This window comes from Camelus ferus, chromosome 31 (assembly GCF_009834535.1).
Source record: "Camelus ferus isolate YT-003-E chromosome 31, BCGSAC_Cfer_1.0, whole genome shotgun sequence".
NCBI lineage: Eukaryota > Metazoa > Chordata > Mammalia > Artiodactyla > Camelidae > Camelus > Camelus ferus.
The window spans coordinates 8,374,799-8,398,279 of record NC_045726.1 but is presented as its reverse complement, the minus strand read 5'-3'; the positions used below and the strand labels follow the sequence as shown (position 1 = coordinate 8,398,279).

At 55.0% G+C, this 23,481-nt stretch overlaps 1 protein-coding gene across 1 annotated transcript in view; it reads right to left on the bottom strand.

The window, feature by feature from the left end:
• Positions 1 to 23,481, bottom strand: part of XKR6 (XK related 6) — a 227,742-nt gene that overhangs the window by 12,271 nt on the left and 191,990 nt on the right. The window contains exon 2 of the mRNA XM_006189554.2: positions 14,803 to 14,999. Coding sequence (XP_006189616.2) covers positions 14,803 to 14,999 — 197 coding nt within the window. The remainder of the gene's footprint in view (positions 1 to 14,802; positions 15,000 to 23,481) is intronic.

Below are 23,481 nucleotides of genomic sequence, written 5' to 3'. Positions count from 1 at the left end.
AGGCCAATCAAAGTGGCCTGGTGTACACACAGGAAGGCAGGATTGGAATGTTTCAGGAAAGCAGGACATCCGAGAAGTTATACCAAACCCCGGCTGAAGAAACAGCCCTTTAACATAAGGTCCAGGAAGGACAGAATCCCATTCTGGCCACGACGGTGGTGGTCTCTGTTACAGAACATCGTCTGCCGTGGTTTATGTGATCTGTCCCTTCATTGGCTCCGAATTCGGGCTTATCGTGACATCTGCTGAGCCCTAACCAGTTTTCAATCACAATAATACCTCCCTAGCAAACAGCCACCTTGGCCCAGACCCTATGCTGGTCACCTGATGTACACTAACCCCACCCGCCTCCCTTGGCAACTGCTTGGGAGGTAGTGGGCTGACTGTAAGACAAGGAGATGAAGGCTCACAGGTGAAGTAACATTTCCATATCAAGTAGTCAAGAAATCACAGAACCAGGATTTGAACACAGGCTGCCTGATTTCAAAACCCAAGATTTTTTTTTAATTACTGGAAAGATATATCTCCCCATCCACATTCATCAATTAATGAATTAGCCCTCGGATTTGTACATCGATCTCTTATCAGTTTGGTTATTGAGTGTCAGCCCTCTGATCCTCTCTGTGAGCACTGATGACAAATTTGTGGGCCTGCGAAGCAGGAGGGCCCTGCTTGAGGGGAGGGTCCAGTAAGTGAGAAGTGCCCGGATTGTTGAGACCACTTCCTGTCTTCCCTGCACCTGCCCTTGTCCCAGTAGTCCACTCGCAATACAGCCAAAGTGACTAAGCTAAGGTACGCCCTCCACGTGGCCTTCCAGATACAGCGGACAGGCAGTGCTCACTGATTTCCTATCCTTTCCCAGGGAGAGTAGGCGGCCCTGCCCTGTTGGGCATAGCTGTGTCTGTGACTTGCTCTGGCCAGTGAAACACCAGCAGAAGTGTGTGTGTTGCCTCCAGGAGGAAGGGCCCACTCCCCAATCTCCAGGGAGAGACGGCCCCGCCAGTGACCTGTGATAGACTCACGATAGCAAGAGATAAATCAAAGTTGTTTTAAGCCACGGAAATTGCTCTGGTCACTAAACCACCACAAGGCCAGCCCATCCCAACTGGGTTCACTCAGGGCTAACGCCACGGTCCCTGTAAGGCCTTCGGGGCCCTGCACGATACAGCCCTGAGTTACAAGCATAACCTGTCAAGGCCTTGCTCACACCTTTCAGGATTTCCCTCCTCCAGGGGGTTCAAACCTAAATTCCTCTTAACGGCGTCAGGTTGTCACTCACAGCCCCACGCCAGATGGCCCGTTGCCCTCTCTGAGGTCACCGCACACCAGCCGGGCGTGCTCCCTCTGGTCCCAATGCCCTCCAGGCACAGTCCCACCTCAGGGCATATGTGCTCGCTCTGCCCCCTGCCTGAGAGGCCCGTCCCCAGGTACCCAAGTGTCACCTCACTAAGGCCTCCACCAAAGCTCGGCTTCTCCGCCGGGCCACCCCTGGCCCCCACACTGCAACTGCAGCCCCCAGTGCCCCCTCCCCACCCCCGCACCTTCCACGCTTTATGTCCCACCTTAGCATTTCCCACCACCTCCATGTACGTTATCTCTTACTGTTCCCTTTTTCCTTAAGTTCACACTTACCCTGGTATACATGAGTGCCCCAGAGGCAGGGCAGCCATTTGGCCTGGTCCTTCTGAAACTATGTGCAAAACTGCATGGGTATTTTTCTCATGAGCGAGTCCACAGCTGTCCTCTGATTCTCAAGGGGGCCCTTATGGAAGGGGGCCCATGACCCTCCCCTTGCACCCTCCCACCACTATCCCCAAAGGCAGGAGAGAGGAAGTCCCCGGGAGCCTCTATGTATGCCTGTGTCCTTTAGGAAGAAAACCTTGAGGGTCGAAGACAGAGGTGAGGGCGGACAACATTTATGGAATGTTTCCAGCGCGTCAGGCATTATGCCAGATACTTCGCAGACGTTACTTCATTCAATCTTGACAATAATCCTGGGAAATGTCTACTGGCGCCCCAATTTACAGGAGAGGAAACCACGGCTGGGAGAGGTAAAAGGATTTGTCTAGTTACTGCATTAAGCATGTCTTTTTACTCTGCTGGTTTACTATTTGGGGCCTCCCAGGTCTAGCAAGTTCCTAGAATAGCAAACAACAGGTCCTTTCCATATGCAGACCAACCTGTGGAGAACCCACACCTCCTTTATTGGGCTCTGACACTCCAGACCACTCTCCCCTGTTCTAATCCCCCCAGGGCCAGGTGCCAGACAGCTAGGGACAGCCCAGGGCCCCAGAGCTCCTGAAATTGTTCAGACTAGCCAGTCCTAAGCCTGCTTCCTCTGCCTCACCCTTTCCTCCCCACGGAAACCACAATAGAGGCTCCTGCCCACATCTTCCCTGTCTCCTGCCTTTGGATGGACCCTGGTACTTCCCCAGATGCCCCTCCCCCCTCTCGGGAGGCCTGCCCCCTCCTCCTTGGGATCTGAGTAACAATCTTCCCAGTGGTAGTCATCTCTTGATCTGTGGACCTTGACATGCCTAAATAATAATAAAATCTGTATTTTAAAACAGATACAAGATTAGCAAACTGTTGGAGAGGGAGCTTTAAACCCAGTACAGCCACCTCCAGAGCCACCAGCACCTCAGGGTCACAAGGCTCAAGGCCTCCAGCAGTTCCCCTGGGCTCAAATCCAAGGTCCCGTTCGTGGTGCCCTAGACCTCGGTGTCTGGGCCCTGTTCCCAGGCCCACGGTTAGGATCTAGTAACCCACACACAGGGGCAGGAGTGTGGTTCTGAGTGTGAGCTCTGGAATCAGGCTGGATTTGGCCCATTGCTGTCATGTTATGCTAGGTGTCCTGCCAATTTCCTCACCTGTAAAAAGGCCCTTCATGACGTTACTGTAAGGATCAAAAAGAAATGGCTACGCAAGGGTTTAGCTCAGCAGCTGGCACCTGGCAAAAAGCAACGCCCACTTGTGAGTGGTGTGAGCAGAGACATGGACCCCCAGACGCCCGCCATGTTGTTTCAAGCCTCTTGGCCCTTGCTCATGTCACCCCTCTACCTGGAGTGACTTTCCCTACCTTCTTGGCAGGCCAACTGCTCATCCTCCAGGATTGAGGTCAGCACCATCTCCTTCCAGGGCCCTCTTCTGACCCCCTCCCCAGGATGCACTGGTACCACATCACCCTGTGCACATCACCCTTTGATGGCCACCATTTTATAGTCACACTTTCTGCTGACGGACTGTCTTTTCTCTCTTAACTGTGACTTCCCTGAGGATAGAACTAACATTTATTCTTGAGGGTAAAAAACTGTCTCACCCATTCCTGTAACCTCCACGCCCGGGGCAGAGCTGTCACCCGACAGGCAATGCCACAAGTGCACACCCAGATAACAAGGCTTTTCACACCCTGATCACACCTCCAGCTCCAATCACGTAGTTCAATGAAGCTACCTTAGCCATTGTACCAGCGTCCTATTGCTGCTGTAACAAATTGCCACAAACTTAGTGGCTTAAAACAACATGAATTTATTCTCTTGCAGTTTAGAAGTCAGAGTCTGAAACGGGTTTCACTGGTCCCAAACCAAGGTGTCAGAAGTTGGGCTCACTCTGGAGGTTCCAGGAGAGAATCTGCTTCCTTGCCATTTCCATCGTCCAGAGCTGCTTTCCCTGCATCGCAGCCCCTTCCCCCTCTTCAAAGCCAGCAGCACAGCATCGTCAACTCTCTCCCATTGTCACATTGCCTTCTGTCCCTCTGACCCCTCCTCTCCTTCTAAGGACCCCTATGATTATATCCAGGTACAACCAGATAATCCAGAAAAATCTCCCATCTCAAAATCCTTAGGTTAATCATATCTGCAAAGTCCCTTTTGCATATAAAGCGGTATGTCTAGGTTTGGGGGATAAGGAAGTGAACATCTTGGGGGGTCATATTCAGCCGATGGCACCCATAATCACCCATTTAACAGCAGGGCAAAAGGCCTCAATGGGAATGATATGCCTCCCCCTCCGTGGCCCCCAGGGGACATCTGGCAGACATGTTGGCTGTCACAGCACAGGGTGCAGGTGCTACTGTAGATAAGAACCAGGGATGCTGCTAAATATTCTGCAATGCACAGGACAGCTCCCACACACACGACAAGGAACGATCTGGCCCCAGATATACTAGAGCTGAGGCTGAGAAACCCTGCAATAGGGTGTTCTTATCTCCTCAGTGTTCTCAAGTTAAAAAACAAACTGGGAACCGGGGTGTGTCCAGCAGCTGAGATTCAGGCTTCCTAAAGCGTCTTCCTGAGAAGTGTTGAACATCCTGAAAGAGGCCTTCGGGGCACAGACCAGGGACCTTGGGAGGGGCTGTGAGATTCGCACCTCTCTAGTCTGATACCTGGACAAGGAGTCTCTTCTGAGCTGATGGTCGCGAGCTGATGGTCACACTAGGAACACGTGGACCACAGGAAGGTAGCAGCCCTCCCCTCAAGGAGCTTCAAGGTCAAATACGGGTATTTAAAGGACTGGGCAATAGGAAAGCTAAATCCAGCCCTCTGCCTCACTTGCCTCTTCTTTCTGAGATGCTGTTGGAGCTATCAAAATAACTCTCTCACAGCCAGCTGCATAAAGGCAAACTATAGAGATTCTAGAACAAATGTCAGCCACTCAGCTGGCATGGACAAGACTCAGCGATGCCTGGGTCCCCACGGGCCCCGCCATCTGCCATCACTGGAAGTTCCCAGCAAATCCATCCTCATTGAGGAGGAAACACCTGACCAGGCTCAAGGCCCTGAAGCTCCCAGAGTGACTGCATTTTAACAGAGGCCTTGAGATGCTCTGGCGCAAGCACATGGGGCCTTAGCTCATTGTTTGTGATCCATGCGTAAAAATGTGGATTTGGAATATTCAATGAATATTTGATGTATAAACGTAGCACACTTACATATTTCTGTATCCATATATAGTGGAGAGAGAGAACATATATGCAGTGTATATATACATAGTGAATACAGAGCATGTATGTACAGCATTCTCTAGCACTAGCATGTTATGTTACCCCATACATACATATATAGAGAGAGATTTAATTATGTTTGAATCGGTATTTTTCCCATGTTACTTGTTATTGCCTGTCTCCACTAGAACATAGGCCCTTGCAGGGCAGAACCTGCCTGGTTCTCTCCGGGTACCCGCAGAGGCTCACACAGAGCCGAGCACACAACCGCTGCTGAAGGCAGATGTGATCCCATGAGCCTCTGTAATGTATTATCGTTGGCCATCAGCCTCACCTACCATATTTTGACAAAGGCCCAACCTAAATGATTCTCTCATGCAGCTGTGCCCTCCCACGAGAGGAGCAGGTTTGCAGTTCGGGGGCAAGAGTGTCTCCCAGCTCAATCTCACCTCACAGGGCCCTGGGATTCTAGGTATGGAAGTGGGGCGGCAGGGAGGGACCTGCTGGGATTCTAAGATACAATGATGGAATTTAATCTAAACCCCAAAGTCATTCCCTCGCCCTAAACACGAAGGAACCACACATTTAACTCTTAGGCCTAGTCCCCCAGTGGCTTTCCCCTCTAATCTCACAGGGTCCCTACACATCCCCTGTGAGTAGATGAGGGCAGGTGTGAATATTCCCAACTTATAATGGAGACACTGAGGCTCAGAGAGGCTAAGTGATGGGGCAGAAGTCACCAGAAGGTTAACAGTGGAGCCAGGCTCCCACGGCTGGAGTTCCCACAGCTACTTCTGTCACATCCCCTCCATCCAGCTGCTCCTCCAGCCAACTGCGTCTGCGTCTCCCTGAGAGGTCACCACGTGATTCGACCCCCCACAGAAGAAATCCCAGGAGAAGAAGGGTTTGGACCAATGGCACATCAGGGACTGAAGGGTGGGGAGGAGGGAGAGGCAGACGTGGACAGAGGCGTGGCACTGGCCATCCCAGAACTGACCTCTCCGGTCGCTGTGCCCTCTTCCCTCCCCCACCCCCCGGCACAGTGCGGAGCCAGAACCAGCGCTCTCCGTGGTCCCAGCCCAGCTGGCCAAGAGGAAAGGCCCCAGAGCCCCGGAAGGGAGCGGCAACAGGAACCCGGGGAGGGCAAGCGTCACCAGGTGGCTCTCAGACCGCTGTTGAGCTGCGCGGCAGCTCAGGTGAGCAGCCTGAGGAGGGAGGCGGGGCTGCTGAGCAGGTGAGGTTGGCGTGTGCCTGTGCTGGGCTGACTCAGGAGCAGTCCTGGCCCCTCGGCCCAAATTCTCGGTGCCGAGTGGCCCTGGATGAGAACAGCCTGCCAGGCAGAAGGACGTCGCCCAATCAGAGCCTTGCTGAGTGTGGCCGCGACACGCGCCTGGGACAGCTGACCGTCAGGTTGCCCTCTTTGTGCCAAGAATGAACGTGTTTCACTTGCTCCTGACAAAACTCCTCTGAGGCAGGAGCTACCAGCCACGGTTTACGAATGAGAACGCCAGGGCTCAGAGAGGTTGAGGGCCTTGTCGGACGAATGCAGCAACTAAGTGCAGACCAGGGCGTGAAGCCGGGCCTGCTGGTCCACGCCGGGAGCATCCCGCCACGCAGAACAGGAGGCAGCGCCTTTTCTCCTAGGTGACCATCTCAGGAGACTACCAGGGGCCAGGCAGAGCAGGCCTCGAAGTGCCTGGTTATTACTGGGCTGTGTGAGGAAAGAAATGATGGGGCCCCAGCAAGAGCAGGAGGTGGGGATGGGCCCCATGGTGGCACAGGCAGGCACATCCTGCAGCGGGCAGGCTCCTGAAAGCCAGGGTCTGGCAGCCTGGGGCACGTGGGGTCTGAACGTGCGGGAAGGCCTGGAATTAAGACGGCCCTCCCTTGCCAGCCTTACCCCAGGTTGGCCGTGGAGTGAGCGCCTCACCCCTGGCGCCCCTCTAGACACCACAACCCACCCAACATCTCCGATTGGGTCCAGAACTGAATGGGGGGTCCCTGGAGGTCAGTTTTATGGGTGAAAACATTGAGGCTCGGAAAGGAAGCAGAACAGCTAACAGGGGTCCCTTCTCAGTGTCTGCTCTATTCCACCCCCTCCCAGGAGTGAGGGAAATGTGACACAGGGGGATGTCTCTCCTGAAGCCTGTCAGCCTTCTTCCCTTGGAAATCTTAAGAAATAGAAAAGATCTTTTGAAGATCATTTAATTGCTGCCTTTCCTGGAGCCGGAAGTTCCCACGAGGCCTCGAGTTGGCGACTGTCTCTAATGTGAAAGTCTACCCTAAAAATCAAACACTGCTCCCGCCCAAATCTCGCTCAGATTCCCCGAATATTCTCTCCCTTAGCGTCATAGCCTGCCGGGCTGAAAGGGGCTTCGGGAGTCCCTCTCGCCCTCAGGTGTGTTACTCAGGCCCAGAGAAGACGAGATGAGAGGGATTTTCCCAGCATCCCTCACCACGGTCTAGACAGCTGACTCACGACCCATGGCTCCTTCCGCTGGCTGCCTCCCTGACGTGGGAAAGTAGTGGAGAGACCTCACGGGAGAGCAAACCCAGGATGGGTGGCGTGTCTCTGTGGGGCAATGAAACTGTTCTGAGATTGGTCGTGGTGATGGCAACAACTCCACGGATATACAAACATCCGCTGAACTGGATGCTTCAGATGGGAGAATTGTGTGATATGTAAACTGTGTCTCAAAGCTGTTTAAATATTTTGTACAAAGAAGAGGAGGAAGAGACGCTCTGCTGGCAGGAACCCCATGTAGGGCTGGGCTATGGAAGCAGTCCGGGCACCCCGTTCCCACCATCTCAGCCTCCGGGCTTCTCCCCAAACACTGGAGTCGCCTTCTGAGCCCAAGGCCTTGCCCTTGGCTGTTCCCTCTGATACTTTTACTTCCAGAGATGCTCGGGGCTGCCTCCCTCCTCCCTCCCTCCCTCCTTCACATCTTTGCTCAGAGGTCACCTTCTCGGAGGCCTTCCTGACACGCTACTGAAAGCTGGACACAGCACTGCCCCCACTGCCCGGCTTTAGAGCTCTGCTTAGGACGTACCACTTTCTAACATACAAGACAAAACAGTTGTTGTGTTCGTTGTCTGTCTCTCCCTACAAGAAAGGTAAGCTCCTTGAGAGCTTATGAGCAGGACTGGAGAGAGACCAGAAAGCATTTTTCACATTAGAAAAAAGAAATCTCCCAAGAGGAGAGACATGGACGCCTTCCACTGTGGGGAGAGGAAGGCGGGGAGGGCCGTTGAACCAACCCCACAGCTGAGGAGCAACCCCGGGCCTTCCCTCGCCTGAGAACCGGAACCTGGGAGCTCGGTCCTCACACAGAAGGGAGACGTGGAGACGGAGCTGATGCCTCCTCCAGGAGGCCTTTCGTCCTCACCAGGGACAGGAAGAAGGGGTCCCGAGGCTACAGAGGAAGGCACAGACAGGAGCAGACGCTGGGCGAACCCTCGCCTCCCTGCCGTGCTCAGATGCCAGCGGTCAGCTCCTGCTGGAGAAAGGAGCCAGCTCGAAGCAGAGGTACCCGCCCCCAGAGGGGCTTTTGATGTAACAGGAGCCAGCAAGCAAGGTTAAGAAAGAAGAAAACCGTTAGGGAGGTTAACACCGAAGGGACAGAAACAAAGAGCCCTAGCTGGATCTTAGAGCCCAACGTTTGTTTAAAAGAAAACCAGTGTTTAAAGGCAGGGTTTAATATTTCCTCGTGCTTCCTTGTCTTAGTAAAGGTGCTTGTGTTCGCATCGGTTTCGTCCTAGGAAGCCGTGCTTATTCATGGTTATGGGAGGAGAGGGGACCAGCCAGGCGAAGTGTGGTGCTTGAACCACATCTTCTAGATGTGCTACCATCCTACCTGCAGGCGCAGTGCGGCAGGAAGAGGCGCCTTCTCTAAGAGCCTTCTTGCTATGTGATCCTGGGCAACTTACTCACCTCTCTGTGCTTCAATTTTCATATGTTAGACAAGGAGGGTGGGCTAGGTGGCTCTGATCAACCTCTCCAGTTCTAAAGATTCTGCTGCTCTAAACCCCTCTGCAGACTGAAGTCGTGAGGTTAAAGTTTTTGACACCAACCACCCCGACATCTATTGCAACCCAACCTTCTCCTTCAGGTGAGCTCCTATTCATCCATCAAGATCCAGATCAAATGTTACCTCCTCCATCATGTCCCCCAAAACTGTTACTCCTCCTCTGTAAACACATCTGTCACAAAACTTCAAATGCACTGAACTTGACCATAAAGTCCTGAAGGGTAGGTGTCTTTGCAAACCCATTCCCAGCACAGCATCTGGCCCACAGCAGGTGCCTGACGAGTGGTGGTGTGATGCCAGGGGAAAGCGGTTGTCAGGGCCCAAGAGAAGGATAACTCCTCAGTGTGAGCTCAACCAAAAAAGGCAGACTTGGGTGCTGCGTGGGTGGAGAGAGCGGTGCTCCCCAACCCTTGACAATGTTTATATGGAAGCATCAGAAAAGCCCAAAAGTCAGGAAAGGTGACAGAGCTGCTAACTCCTGACCCAATCCCCCAAACCCGATCCCCGCGGCCCCTGCTCCGTCTCAGCATCCCCAGTGAGAAGCCACCCCCCCGCTGTCTAGCACTGCACACGCCAGTGCCACGAAGCCCTGGTGCTTTCTGCTCCAGAGCAGCTCTCCATCTGCGCACTTGGCTCCTTTCCCCAGCACCCTGAACCCCATCGCTCCACCCCTGGACCTCCACTGCAGCCCCTAATGGGTTCCTGGCTCAGCCCGTGCCCCCTCCCTGCACAGCAGGGAAGGGAATCTTCTTTCAAAGCTAGTCTGATCATACAGCTTTCCTGCGTAACCCTTTCCCACTGCACTTGTATAAACCCAAGCTGTCGGGCCCCTGCCATCCTCTCCATCCTCATCCCACATCACTCTCCTCCCCGCCTGACCACCAGCCTCCAGCCACGCTGAGTCCTTTAGCGTCCTGGAACAAGCCAGGCTTTTCCTACCTCAGGGCCTTTGTATATGCCATTCCCTCTGCCTAGAAGGCTGTTTCTGCTCTTCCCAGAGTTGGCTCCTTCTCCTAGTTTATACTCAGCCTAACCACCAGCCCTCTGGAGAGGCTTTCTCTGACACTCCTGCCCAAATAAGCTTTGTCCACACCCCACCCCAAGTACCGTGGTCCTGACACCATGTTTGTTTAAAGCCCCGACCACAACCTGTTGGCTGTCTAACTGTTTCTGTTATGTCTCCCAAGAGAGAATGGGAGACTCATGAGGGCTGGACCACATCTGTTATGTTCCCTGTTGCCCTCCGCACATAGTACGGACCCTGACTTAATGCATCTCTGTTGAATGGCAGACCGCAGCCGGTACCCACAGTATGCCAGGCCAGGTGCTGTAGAGGGCTGTGGGCAACTAGTTAGACCTTCACAGCCACCTAAAGGTAGTTATCATCCCCACTTTACAGGTGATGAAGCCCAGTCAGGAAATTAACTTGTCCCAGTGCCGTGAAGCCGATCAGTGGCAGAGGGGGAATTCACGCGCAGCTCTGCGGACCCTTCTTACTGTACAGACTGCCTTCCAGTCCCAGACACAGCTTAGAAGACTGGCAAAGCTTTCAGCAGACACAAGGCTCGCCGCCAGCGCAAACGGCATGTCAGACAACATGCTCCCTTTATATCTTTATTTGTATCTTTATTTAAACTTTCAAGACATCAGATGTAAGAAAGACCCCACTGAAGTACCAAATGACTTTAGCATCATCATATTTGTGTGGTTTATTATTACTATTACTCTTATGTTTTGACTAGAATCTGGATTTGTGGGTAAATTGGATACAAATTCATCTTGTAGGCTGAATATCGCACTGTCAACCCAGTGATGAAGGAGGAGGATAAGGTGGAGAGAAGGCACAAGACGAGGGGTCTGGCATCGGGCCAGACGCATGGAAAACTCGCCCATGACAGCAAGAGGGACCTAACCATCTACCTGCAGTGATGGTGTGGCGTGGACAGGCGTCACCAAAGGCCAACCAAACAAGGCCGACTAGCCATGATCTCACTAGTAGAGCTGGTGGCCCAATTCAGAAAGTGCACCTGCAGTAACAGCTCTACCGTCACCAACAAGAAAATGGCCACACAAGTCCCCTGACGTTCATCTGTCACAAACGCTCACAACGAGCCTCTGTGGGAGGCGCTAATACTATCTCCATTTCAGAAAAGAGAAAATTGAGGAACAGAAAGGCTCCGTAACTCACCGAAGGTCACACAGCTGTCAAGCAGCAGGGTGGGGTCGCCCCATCTTGCCAGGCTGCCGCCTTCCAAGAACTCACATCACCAACAAGTCCCTTCCAACGTCACAGTCACACACTTTCTCTCCCCTTCTCCAGTTTCTAATATTTAAACTGATTTTCTTTAAAGTGTGTACATTTATTGCCGTTTTTATGGGAAAAGAGAGGGAAGGCATGTGTCACCATAACACAGGGGGCCGGTGATGAGTGGACATTCTGGAAGTCAGGGAAGAGGAATGTGCCACGCACTTGCCGGCTGTGCTCCGTGACAGTGACAGTAAATTTCCGTCCTTCCCATCAGCCCAGCCAGCCCTGCAGACCCATCCTCGTCTCAGGGACTCACATCCCAATGGCAAAGATTGCCACTGACCTTTGTTGAGCCCAGTGATTCCCAGATGTAATTAACTATGAAAGTTTATTTCGAGAAACACCTATTCCACACTCGAGACAAACACGAGGAAATGCTCCCCCAACCTCTGAGCTGCTGGCACCAAAAGAGGGGCGTGTGGGCGAAGAGCCAGGGCGAGCATCCCCGGGCGAAGGCAGCATGGCCCTCGTCACTGCCAGGCTACTCTCGCCACGGCTCACCGGCAGCCCTGTGGCCTTTGCTGACCTTGGATCCCGGGCTCCCACGTCAGGAGGGCCCCCAGGAAGCAATGCCTGCTGCCCCTTGAGTTTCCTCTCCAGAGACTTCACCTCCAGCCCCTCCGTGTTTAGAACCTGAGACGCTATCATAGAAAGGGCAGGCTTACGGAGGAGGCCGGGGCGGAATGGCCCACAGGGTGGAAGACGGGGGATGTCCCTGGAACCTTGCGCACGCCACTCCCCTGGAAATGAGAAACATGCCCCCTTAGGTGCCTGCAAAGCTCGACAGTGAACAGAGCACTCTGTGTGCTGTACGTCACTGCAGCCCCGCACAGCGCTAGGTACGGTCACCATCTCCGCCGTTGTACAGAAGAGGGCAGGCGGCCTCGATAATGTGAAGGGCAGAGTCCAAAGTCACAGCAGGTATAAAAGGTGGAGTAGAACCCTGGTCTCGGACAAATGTCCACCGGGAGCTTGCCCCCTGTGTCACCCTGCCACCTGCCTCATCTAGTTGCAGGGCAGGGATGTGGCCAAAGTTTGGAAAAGGAAGGATCACTTGGCTGCCCTGATGATATGGTGGGGACAGGGGAAGATCTGAAACTGAAGTGACAAAGGGCAGCTTAGATGGGGGCCTCAGACAGTGACAGGGTAGAAAAGGGGGGACTCAGATGGAAGGGAAAGGGGCTCCTACCCAGCCCCGGCAAATCTGCCCCAAGCTGGGAAGCTGCAGCCAGCAGGGTGAGGGCAGGCTAGGGGCGGAGGCTGTGGTGGGTGAGCAGGAGGGGTGCCCATCACAGGGCGCCTTATCCGACATCAGAGGCCCACGGGCTCCCTCGGGGCTTACAGAGCAAGGATATGTGTGATGCCGGTCTTCCTCCAGGTTCAGTCATCAAGGGCTGCTCTCTGAACTGCCCCACGGTCCTTCCTCTGAGAATGGGAGAAGCAGGGACTCCCAGGGCCTCAGCGGGGACAGCTGTGGGCAACCACCCACGCCAGTTTATTGCCCAAGCAGATGACCTGGCTCCCCGGGCCCCCCGAAGACAGGCATCTGAGGGTCCCCGTGTTCCCTAGTTCTTCCCGATGCCAGTGGGAGTGCGTCCAGGAGAGGAGGAGAGACCAGGCAGCTGTCAGTCCCGCCCTCCTCAGCCCGGCTGCCCGCTCAGTCCCCGGGCGCCCCAGCTGGAGTAGACATCTAGTTAGCGCCTCCCCACTCCTCTCCAGGCCTGCGTTGCTGGTGCTGCAGACACCGGCGGGGTTCCAGCTCCAAGCAGCTGGACGCCCCAGGGCCCAGGGAGGCCTCTTCCCAGCAGCGGGGACTGCGGAGCCTGGGAGGCTGAGGCTGGGAGGATCCCACGTGCCTCCTGCTGCCCGGGGGTCCCAGAGGCAGAGGCTGCGCCTGTCTCCTGCATGCAGCCTGCACTCCGCACGGGTTGTTGGGTGGGGCAGGGCCTCGGATCCCCAGCCCAGCGTGGGTGCAGCCAGTGTTCCCTGTGACAGACTGCCTGAAGCCCCTGTTCCTTTGGGGGCACTTGGAGCTGAGGCTGCCCTGGCTTGGGGTGGGCAGGGCACTTGAAGCACAAGCCAAGCCCCCTGGGTGGGGAGCCTGTGGGCAGCACAGCTGGCTTTAAGTGTCAGGATCGAGCCCCCTGGTCTGAACAGCTCAGCCTCCCCTGACTGGCCTTGGAGGATAAAACTCCCTTTCCACAATGACTAAGGGGGGTGGAGCCGGCAAAGCGCCAGCCAGGGATGGGTAAAGTAAGGAGGCGAAGCAGTTTGACAAAAGGCCAGGGTTTGGCTGCCCTTGCCAGACAGCGTGCGGCACGGGGGTCTGGCCGGAGGGCCCCCTGCAGGCGTGCGTGAACATGGTGGCACTGAGGGCCCGAAGGAGCAGCTGGGGGAGCTGTGGACCCAGAGCTGAGGACCTAGGAGGCGAAGAGGCCCCACTGGCCAGGGAGAGATGGGATGGGGAGCAGAGCCAGCTACCCCGGATCACACACGCTCATCCCCTCTGGAGTCAGGAACCTCCGGGCTGAGTCCCTTCAGCAACATCTCTATTTGAATATTTCCAGTGACAGGAAACTCACTACCTCCTGAGACAGTCTTTCCATCACCAGATGGCTCCTGCTGTTTGAAATGTCCCCACACGTGGAATTGATAACGGTCTCCCTGTAGCTCCCCCCACTCTTTGTCACAATTATTCTTCCCCTGACATCCCTCATCCCTTCAAACGTTGGGATTCACATATCCCAGGTCTTCCCCAGACAAAATGTCCCTGGTGTCCCCCGAGTGTTGTGATCTGCAGCCCCTCCTCCTCCTAGACCTTCTCCCCAGCTGCAGCCCCAGCCCCCTTGAACTATGACACAACCATAATACTTGCAGGCTGGTCCGACCTGGGGTCTGACCTGACATTGGTGACCTGGGCCTTGACCAGGGGAGCCCAACCTAGAAAGGGCTTCGAGGGCAGCCAGGTGGCCCCCAGAGGCTTTCTGCTGCTTAGAGACCAGAGCTGTCCAGACCGGACCCTAGGCCCTTCGAGGGGTCCTTGGGGCCAGGAGCGGGGAGGTAGGGGCAGGTGCATTGGGCTCGGGACCCCCTCCCCCACTCATCTAAGTAGAACAGAGCTACTTGCTCCTACGGTACACACGGTGCATCTACATTTTACAAATGAGTTTGAAGCAAGAGCACAGCTTTAAAATGTCTAAAACTGCTGATGCCGCCTGACAGGATTTCGTGTTTTGGGCACGTGCTATCCCGAGGCCACTTCCTGCATCCTGTTTATGTGCAAATACTGCGGCTCAGGCCAGCGCCAAGAAGAGGGGCCTTTCCCCCCGGACTGGGAGACCAATGTCCCCTGCCCTGCTGCTCCAGGGACATGGAGACCCGGCTCCGCTCTGCTCATGGGACGGCGGGGCAGGCTCGCACATGGGTGCGTCATGAGAACTCGGCGGCAGTTGGGACGGCCGCACCCCTAGGGTGTGCACGGAGGGCTGGTCCCAGCCCAGGGGTGGTGGCAGGGGAGCACTCACAGGGCAGAGTCTCGGCGCGGCTCTTCTGGATCATTATGCAGAGCTGTAGCACCAGTTGGGGGGCGCTTTCCAGGAAGGTCTCCAGGAGGCGCAGCATGTTAACGTCTGCATATTCGTACATCATAGCCCAGTAGAAGCGTCGCTGGTGTTCCTTCTGCCGCTGGCTCTGAATCCCCAGGTACATGGTGCGGATATACCTGCAGAGAGACGGGACCGAACACAGAGAGTGTGGGTCGGGGTGGGGGTGAAGGAAAGGCCAGGCCATCTCCCCAAACAGCATCTCCTCCTTTGCCCTGAGGTTTTCCAGGTGCTTAGAGCAGTTCTAGGGGTTCTCCCAGCCCTCGGACACGGTGCTGAGGCTTCGCTGGGGGAGTAGTGGGGAGGCCATGGAAGGGATCCCAGACAACCTGTCCCTTTCCCAGCCTCGGTTTGCTCATCTGTAAAGTGAGAAATGAAAGAATGGGACCAGATGATTTCCCAGGCCTGCCCATGAAGCATCACAAGTGAGCTCAGGTTCAGGGTCCCGAGTGGGGAGGGGGGAACCTTCCAGCAGAGTTTTCGCCTCTCCGGAGGAGGAGGGAATTAGCATTTGGGAAGTTCCTGCTATCACTGGCTGGCTAGCCGGCCCGGTGTTGTCTGGGTCCCAGGTGACAGGCGGGTGTAATTCCCATGTAGGACCAACAGGTGGGGCTCACGTTCACAGGCTCCACAGCTGGATGGTGGACAACCAGGAGCCCGCCCAGGGCTGCGGGACCCCAAAGCTCATGTGTGGCCCCCTCTACAGTAGGGAGACATGGAGCCTACAATGGAGTCTCCATCCAGGTGTGGCCCAGGACACAGTCACAGAAAGGCACTGACCGCTGCATTCAGGAGAGTCAAGAGGCAAAGGAAGCAGGTAGTGGGCTCTGGGTTCAAATCTGTCATCTGCTAATTGTGGGATCTTGGACTAATTCCTCCAACTCTGTATTCTTGTTACTCTTCTTCAACATGAGGAAAAGAATCAGAGCATCACAGGGCTGGTGGGAGATTAGGGAGATAACACACGTGCTGGGCATGTAACCTGGGTCTGAGTTAAAAAGCGTACACACCTGCCTCACTTTTACCTAAACTTTGGAAGCTGTCCCCAAGCCACGGTCCAGGGGAGGCCCGAAGGTACCATCTAAGCCAGCCAGCACTCTATGGGGCCAGGCCAGGTCCAGAGGTTCAGGAAGCACAGCTTTGTGGGCCCAGTTAGGATCAAGAATGCAAACCATAAACAGCCAACAGGACAGAACCACACGTGCATCCATGAACATCCCCTGGGAGTGCATACCACTGTGCCTTCTAAAAGCTGTACTGGAATCAGAGGGTGAGCACACGGATGGCCATTATGGAGTCCCCACTGTCCCTGAGCACCGTCAGGGGCCCACGTGGGGCTGCTGGCTTCCTTCTCTTTGTCCCCATCACCACCGCCAGCCTGGGCCCCACCATCACCCTTCTCTCCTGAACTGAAGCTGAAGCCTCCTAGCCGGTCTCCCGGGGACCACTCTTGCCCCAGAACAACGCAGTCTTTGCACAGCAGCCAGCACCTGCAACAGCCACGTGGCCAGCAGAGCCTTGGTGCCGTGGGTATCCCAGGTCAAATGTGGTCTCCGTGCTCCAAAACTCAGCTCTACCCAGATGTGGCACCTGCAACTTACAGTGCCATGGGCCACATACTTGCACAAATATGCAGTCTCTCAGGGGTACACTCAGACCGCAGACTCTGCCTCTCCCAAGATGGAGGGATGATAATGTAGCAGAGCCAAGCCTACCATCCAGGTCCCAGGGCAAGGTAACACCAACACTCAGACTCACCTAGATCTGCCCCACCAGGGCAAAAGGAGCACTTGGCCTGCCCCTCCACCCCCATGTTCCCCAAGCCACGAGCCCCTCTGCCCATCATGGCCAGGACAACGGAGGATGACGAGTCTGGAACATGTTGATTCAACCATGTCTGCCTAAGAAACCAACCTTGAATCTCCCCTGTGAGAACATTCCCTGCGGGAAGAGATGAGGGTGGGAGTGGGCAAAGCCAGAGCCTCTCCCCACTGATAAGGAAACAGATGCCGGGAGCCCAGAGTGCACTGGGATCAAAGCCAGATATCATGCGTCCTGGGACCCCAGCTCACGCAGTCTCCCACCCTGGAGTAGGAGCTAAATCCGAGTCCAGAGCAGGATCCCCAGTCAAGGGCCTTCTAGCTACTCCGCCCCCTCTGGCTCCTGTACCCTCATCTTCTATCCTTAAGTCCTTGGGTCCCCAGTAGACCGCGTCAAACCCAGTGTGGGTCTAGGTGACCTCTGGGGCCACCCAGCCTCTTGCTAAGCCTTCAGCCCCTGCTCAAAGACAGCCTTGGCCCGTGGCCACAAGGTGGCGCCAGACCCTAAGCCTCGTGGGAAGGCTGCTCTGGCAGTGATCTCATCTCATAGAAAGGCCTGCACCTTTCTATGCGGCAGGAGCCTCGGGGTGCACGGGGGCCAGGCGAGACTGAGGGGCACGGTACCTTCAGGAGACACAAGGTGGGCTGCAGCTCCCCTGCCTTCTCCCCTTCCCTGGCAGCTTCCGGAAGGCTCACCTTCCCCAGGAATGCAGTCCTGGAGAGAAGACACACAACTCTCCTCCTCCTGGACTCGCTTCCACCTGGACTTTGTGTCACCTCCTGTCATACCATCTCTCTCCTAAGAACGTCGGATCATGAAATGAACGGATCTAAAACAAGGTGGCAGTTCGTCCTCCTGGAGCGAGGCCTCAGGAAAGTGGGGCCTGGTCCACAGTCTGCAGGGCTGCACGACCTTGGGCAAGTCACTCCCGAGGCTGTGTCTGCTCCGCTCGCCCATCACAGAGGGGCAGGCTGGAGGATACCTGAGCCTCCACCTACAGGTCATAACTCCATCCTTGTGCACTTTCTCAGAGCTTAAAGGATGGCCGAGCATCTTTACAAATAATACCCAGTGTTTGTCTGGCACTCATATGTGCCAGGCGCTGTTTTGAGCACTTTGAACTTACTAACTCATTCAGTGCTCACTACAAACTTCTGAGATAGATTCAATGTTATGCTCACTTTACAGATGGCAAACCGAAGCACTGACGTTAAGAAACGTGCTTCAGTTTACCCAGCCGAGGAAGGGGCTGAGGAGGGCTTCAAGCCCAGCAACCTGGCTCTGGGGCCAGTGCTCTCCTATGCATACACTTCTTAGAGGTAGACCAGTTGTCTGTTTTCTTCTTCACTTAGTCTAATCTGCTCTCTGCGCTTCAGTGAAAGAGCACTGTTTGTCCCAAACACTTGGGCTCTCTTCCAGCCCTATCACTGGCTGTGTTACCATGGGGAACATCTCCTATCCTCCTGGAGTCTCCATGTCCTCATCTACACAATGCCTGGCCCAGAATAGGACCGTAGGACATGTTGACTGAATGGATGGTTCAGTCATGGAGGGTTCCAGGGGGCTCAAATGAGGCAATGCTTGTGAGAATAGATGGGAGACCAGAAGCCACAGATGCCAGCTGTCACTGCACCCCCACCAGGGGGCACTCTTCCTGTCCTTCTCTCAGTCCACTCTGTTTATTCTTCCAAGTCTTATCTTCTCGCCTTACTTTGTAAACTATGGAATTGTTTAAAGCTCTTTATATTTCCAGGAGAACTCACTAGCTCTCTGAGCACATTTTCACTTTTATAGCAGCACTTTGAAGGACACATGTTTGTCACCTTTTTCCCATTGGTTCATCTGAAACTCAGAGAGGCTGAGTGATTTTCCCAAAGTCACATAGTCAATCATGGTTCAGGGGAATCAGAGGCCTTGTCCAAACTATGTTGCCCCAGTGGGAGTTAGCTATAGCCCTGCCTGAAACTAAGGGAAATGAATGATTTCTGCAAAAAAGCAAGAGGCTGAACAGTTTCATCTGTCTGGCCCTACAGTCCCATGCTGCTTCTTATGACATCCCCAGAAACAGCATTTTGAAAACCCACATTCAAAGCCCCAAATAGGGCTGAGTCAGGTTTTGTGGGGCCTGAAGCTTAGAAGACCCTCTTTAAGAAAAAAGTAAAGTCTACCAAACATTTAAAGTAGAAACAGCACCAATTCTACATAAACAGGGTGGTCTCAGCGTCCCCTAGCTCTCACCACGCACATACGAAGTGGCTCCTTTGGGGGCCCAATTCTGTGAGCTCTGATACCCCACCTGGGGAGAGGTGGTTGCCTCAGAGGGCACCTGGGACCCCAGTCTGGCCTTGGTCCTTAAAGCTTCCCCCAAGAAGGAAGGAGGGCCCTAAGCCAAGAGCATCACGGTGGAGCAGAAAGCACACACAGACTCAACGCCCACCCTCTGCACCCTCCCTAGGCCCACCCCCTCCTCCGAAGGCGGGGCCAGAGCTGTCACAGAGATGAGGCTGCCCCACCAGGGCCCATGTGCCAGCTACAGAGGGGATGCGACCCTAGGAAGCCACAGAAATCTGCTGTGTGTTATGCGAGCTGGAGGTCAGGGTAGACCCTGCGTTTTACCTGCGAACCCCAAGTGCAGAGCAAGGCTGGGGGCATGGAAGGCCGGGTCCTGCAGAGCGTCTGCTCCTTGCCGGCATCTGTCCTGGTGGCAGGGCTGGTTCAAAGCCACACAGCACAGCACAGCTCCTTCCCTCCCTTCCTGAGGCTCCCAGGGTCTTGCCAGCCACTGGTGTCCCACACCAAGGAGCGTGTTAGCAGCCAGAGAGCTTATCCAAGATGCACAGGACTTGGACACGGCAAGCACAGCTTGGGGTGTCACGCACTTTCCCCGTCGCCGTGGGCTAGTGAGCCCATCACCGGCCAGTAAACTGCCTTGCTCCCCAGCTGGCCAGGCCCCAGGCTTGCTGGTTCTCTCCAACCAGAAATCAGAAGGGCAGCCTCTCCCCTGCAGCCAGCACAGAGCTGCGGTTGGTTCCATGTGAAGTGCTCCTGGCTGTCCTTTTGAGCCCTAGACCACCAAGCAATTAGCTTGGTACCAGCACGATGCCCAGGCTGGGGTCATGTGAGGACACGGCTCTGGTCCTGGCTGCAAAGCTGCCAGGCAGCCCACAGTGGCTGAGCCACCAGACCGGGCCCCTCAGGCACCAAGGGAGGAGCCAGTGGGGCTCAATAGCTCCTGGGGCAGGTTTCCGTGGGGAGGAAGATTTAAGGGGGGGCTTTCTTCCCTGCCTTCATGACACCGGAGGCCCCTCCCGGCCCCATCCTCCTTTCCCTGCCCCGCTGTCTGCCCTTCCTGCCTACAGCCTCCCCACGAGTTGGGACAGCATCCTGACTCTCTGATCCTTCTCCCCTCACTCTCTCCAGAAACACCCCTCTAACCCCGCAAACATAGCCTTAGACCTTCACTCCAAGTGGCTGTTAAATGCTCCAGGGGCCCCACACTGCAGAGATGTCTGTGGGGCTGGTGCTCGGAGGCGGGAACGGAGGAGGGGACGTAACAACGACTCGGGAGTAACCTTAACAGCTGCGGGTTCTGGGCCCCCAGCACGCGCCCGGCCTGTGGCTTTACCTGGACCATCTCATTTAATCCCTCGACCGCGTGAGGCAGGCATCGTCACCCGCCTTTGGAGACAGGAAACTGAGTAGAGAACTTGCTGGTATCACCCAGCTGGGGTTTGCTGGCCCCAGGGACTCCCCCAGAGCCCCACCATGAACTTCCTTCACAGTGAGCGCCACCAGGCTGCTGTGCACGTGTGGGAGCTGTGGTGAAGAACTGTCATTCCCCAAACTGCAAAAACTTAGGCTTCATCTTTTAGGAAATGAAGTGTCGAAGACAATATTAAAGATTAAATCAGTGGAAATGGGGAAAAATAAAAAGACCAGTCGTTCCCGTGGGCCCCTCGGCACAGGAGGACGGCACCAGCCCAGCGCTGCTCCCCCTCGGACCCCCGGCCCCTCGCACAGTGTCCAGCACGCAGAAGCAGCTGCGGGACACCTGCCAGCTGAATGAGGTCAGGGTCTGCACTCGCGCCCCCGCCTCCGGACTTGATGCAACCACACCACTCGGAGGGGAGGCTGGAGGCTGGGCTGCCCCCGCCTCTGCGAAAGCCGCTTCTTGGGGACAGTCTGAGACGCCCCCGCAACCAGCAAGGCCTGGCTTGCCTTGGAGGCCCTGAGGCCTGGAGGCGGGTCTGGGCCAAGGCCACGGCAGCACTCTGCCCCAACAGCCCTTCCAGGGCTGTGGGCCCCGAGTCAGGGCTGCCTCTGCCCCCGGCGGCCAGGCCTGCGGGCGGCCACGGCTGGGGCTGCGCTCTGAGTCTCCTCGGCCAAGAACTGCTCTTGCTCTTTCCGGGAAGACCCCAAAGCTGGCCTCGAAGGCAAGACACACCTTTGCTCTGAAGCTAATAATAATATAGTTACTCGTCTGGAAGACAACTTGCTTAAAAAAAAAAATTCCTTTAACTCACAGAAAACAAACTAGCAGTTACCAGAGGGGGGAGGAGCAAGAGAGGTGACGAGGATTAAGGGGTGCAAATTAGAAGTCATGGGATGCACGGTACCGCACAGGGGACATAGTCAATATTTCATAGTAATTTGTATGGTGTATCATCTATAAAAATATCAAATTACTCTGCTGTTCGCCTGAAACTAATAGAATATTGTAAGTCAACCACACTTCAATTAAAAGAATACCTTTATATTTTTGTTGTATTTAAATACAAGTAGCCATGCCCCTCTCTGTGTCTTTGTCTATGCTGTCCCCACTGCCCAATCGGCCAGCTCTCCTCCGCGTGTCTCACTCCAGGCCCGGGTCAAAGTATTTCCCTCCCCATCTTCCCATGACATCGGGCCTTCAGTACAGTAACAGCCCCCACGCACTGGGTTCCCCCTGCAGACCAGGCACAGTGCACGCACTCTACATATATTAAGGCATTTAACCTGAGAACCTTATGATTGTCTACAGGTGAAGAATCTGTGCCCAGAACGCAGCCTACCGGGACTCACACCAGGCAACTGGACTTCAGAAAGGGCGCTTCTAACCTGGGGCACGATATTCTCCTGTTACTTAACTTTCTCTCCTTCCCTCTCTTCCCACTCCATTTACTTCTTTCAATAACTCTATGAATTAGATAATCTATTAGCCCCATTGTGCAGAGCAGGAAATTGAGGCTCATAGGGGTTAAGAGAGTGCCAAGTTGGAAAGCCAAATTTCAGCCTTGATTCGTCTGGCTGTGCTACACGCCTCTGTTTCCTACCCCTAGAGGCCTCTCCCCGCCCCCATTACCATTCCCCTTCAAGCCCACCAGGTACCGGGGTCACTTACGTCCAGAGATGCCCTCTCGCTACATCTCAGCCCCCGAGGAGGGGCGTCTGTACACAGCGCCCCCAGCCTGACATGGCAGACATCCAATCAAGGGCGCTAAAGTAAACTTAATCCCCTGCTCTGATGCTCTCATTTAACCAAGAGACGCCTGCAACACTACCTTCAAATGCACGAAATACACGTTCCCCGAGGCAGATGACCAGAACAGGGGCAGTTAACGCAGGAATGATTTGAGTTGGATACAAGACAGAACTTACCAGACAGCCTGGCAGGATTATGCTACAACGAGGCAGGTTTTTTGCCCCTCTCTGGACAGTTTCAGAGAGAAATAAAGGTGTGGGGCTGTCAGACATCGGAGGCTCACAGCTCACGGAGCACAGGGGCTGGACCCGTCTTCACAGCTTGTAGCACAGTGCTCCGTGGGCACGTGCACGTCTCTGTCCACACACAAGTCCTACCCGAGGACCCCCTCAAGCCACCCAAATGCAAGGTCTGGGTGGCTCAAGGCGCCCTCAAGCTGGCACAGCAGGAACAGAGCACGCACACAGCCCCAGCTGTGGGCCATGGGCTTGCTCTGAGTATGAGAATGGATTCTGGAACGTTCCACTGCCTGGCTGGCCGGGAAGCCCCTGCAACCCCCCCCTCCCCGCCCCAGCTGAGATACCCTCAGCATGGAGGAAAGGTGGAGGGGCCGGCTGCCAGCTCAGCCCCCGAGAGCAGCGCATCAAATCAAAGCTATTTTTAGCCCTTCTATCCAGCGTCTGACATCAGCTGAGCAGTGGTGGCAGGCTGGGGGCACACATCTGAGAGAGCAGGCATGAAATGGCATTTCTTCGCCAGGGCCCAGGGGAGACAGCGGGGAAAGCACCGCAAAGCTTCAGGGAAGGGAGGAGGCTGCAGCAGGCGTCACCCAGTAGTCTTCCCGAATGCGGGGTCTTGGGAGGCCTAAACATCCCTCAACATCCCAGGGTTCAGAACAGCAGAATGCAGGTAGAAATTGCCCCAGCAGCCTCATTTCCCCACCACACAGCAGGACCCAGGCTACTGCTCCTTCTCTGAGATTTTGCGAAACAAACTTGGTATTAAGTCAACTATACAGCAATAAAATAAATAAATAAATAAACTGTAAAACACACACACACAGACAAATCAAAACCCCTTTGCAAACCTACAAATCGGAGAAATGCTTTTTATTCTCCCTTATAAGCTCCCAGGACAGAGACCAAAGTTTTGGGGCTTTGGTTCATCTTTGCATACTTGGCGCATGGTGCACGGTGCACTGCTGGACACTTGGTGGTGTTTGTCCCAGGAATGAATGAACCAGTTGGCTAGCCTGCTAGTAACATCCTCGTGCTCCAGGGAGTTTACAGTCCAACTTCCCAGGGCAGGTGTAAGGAAAG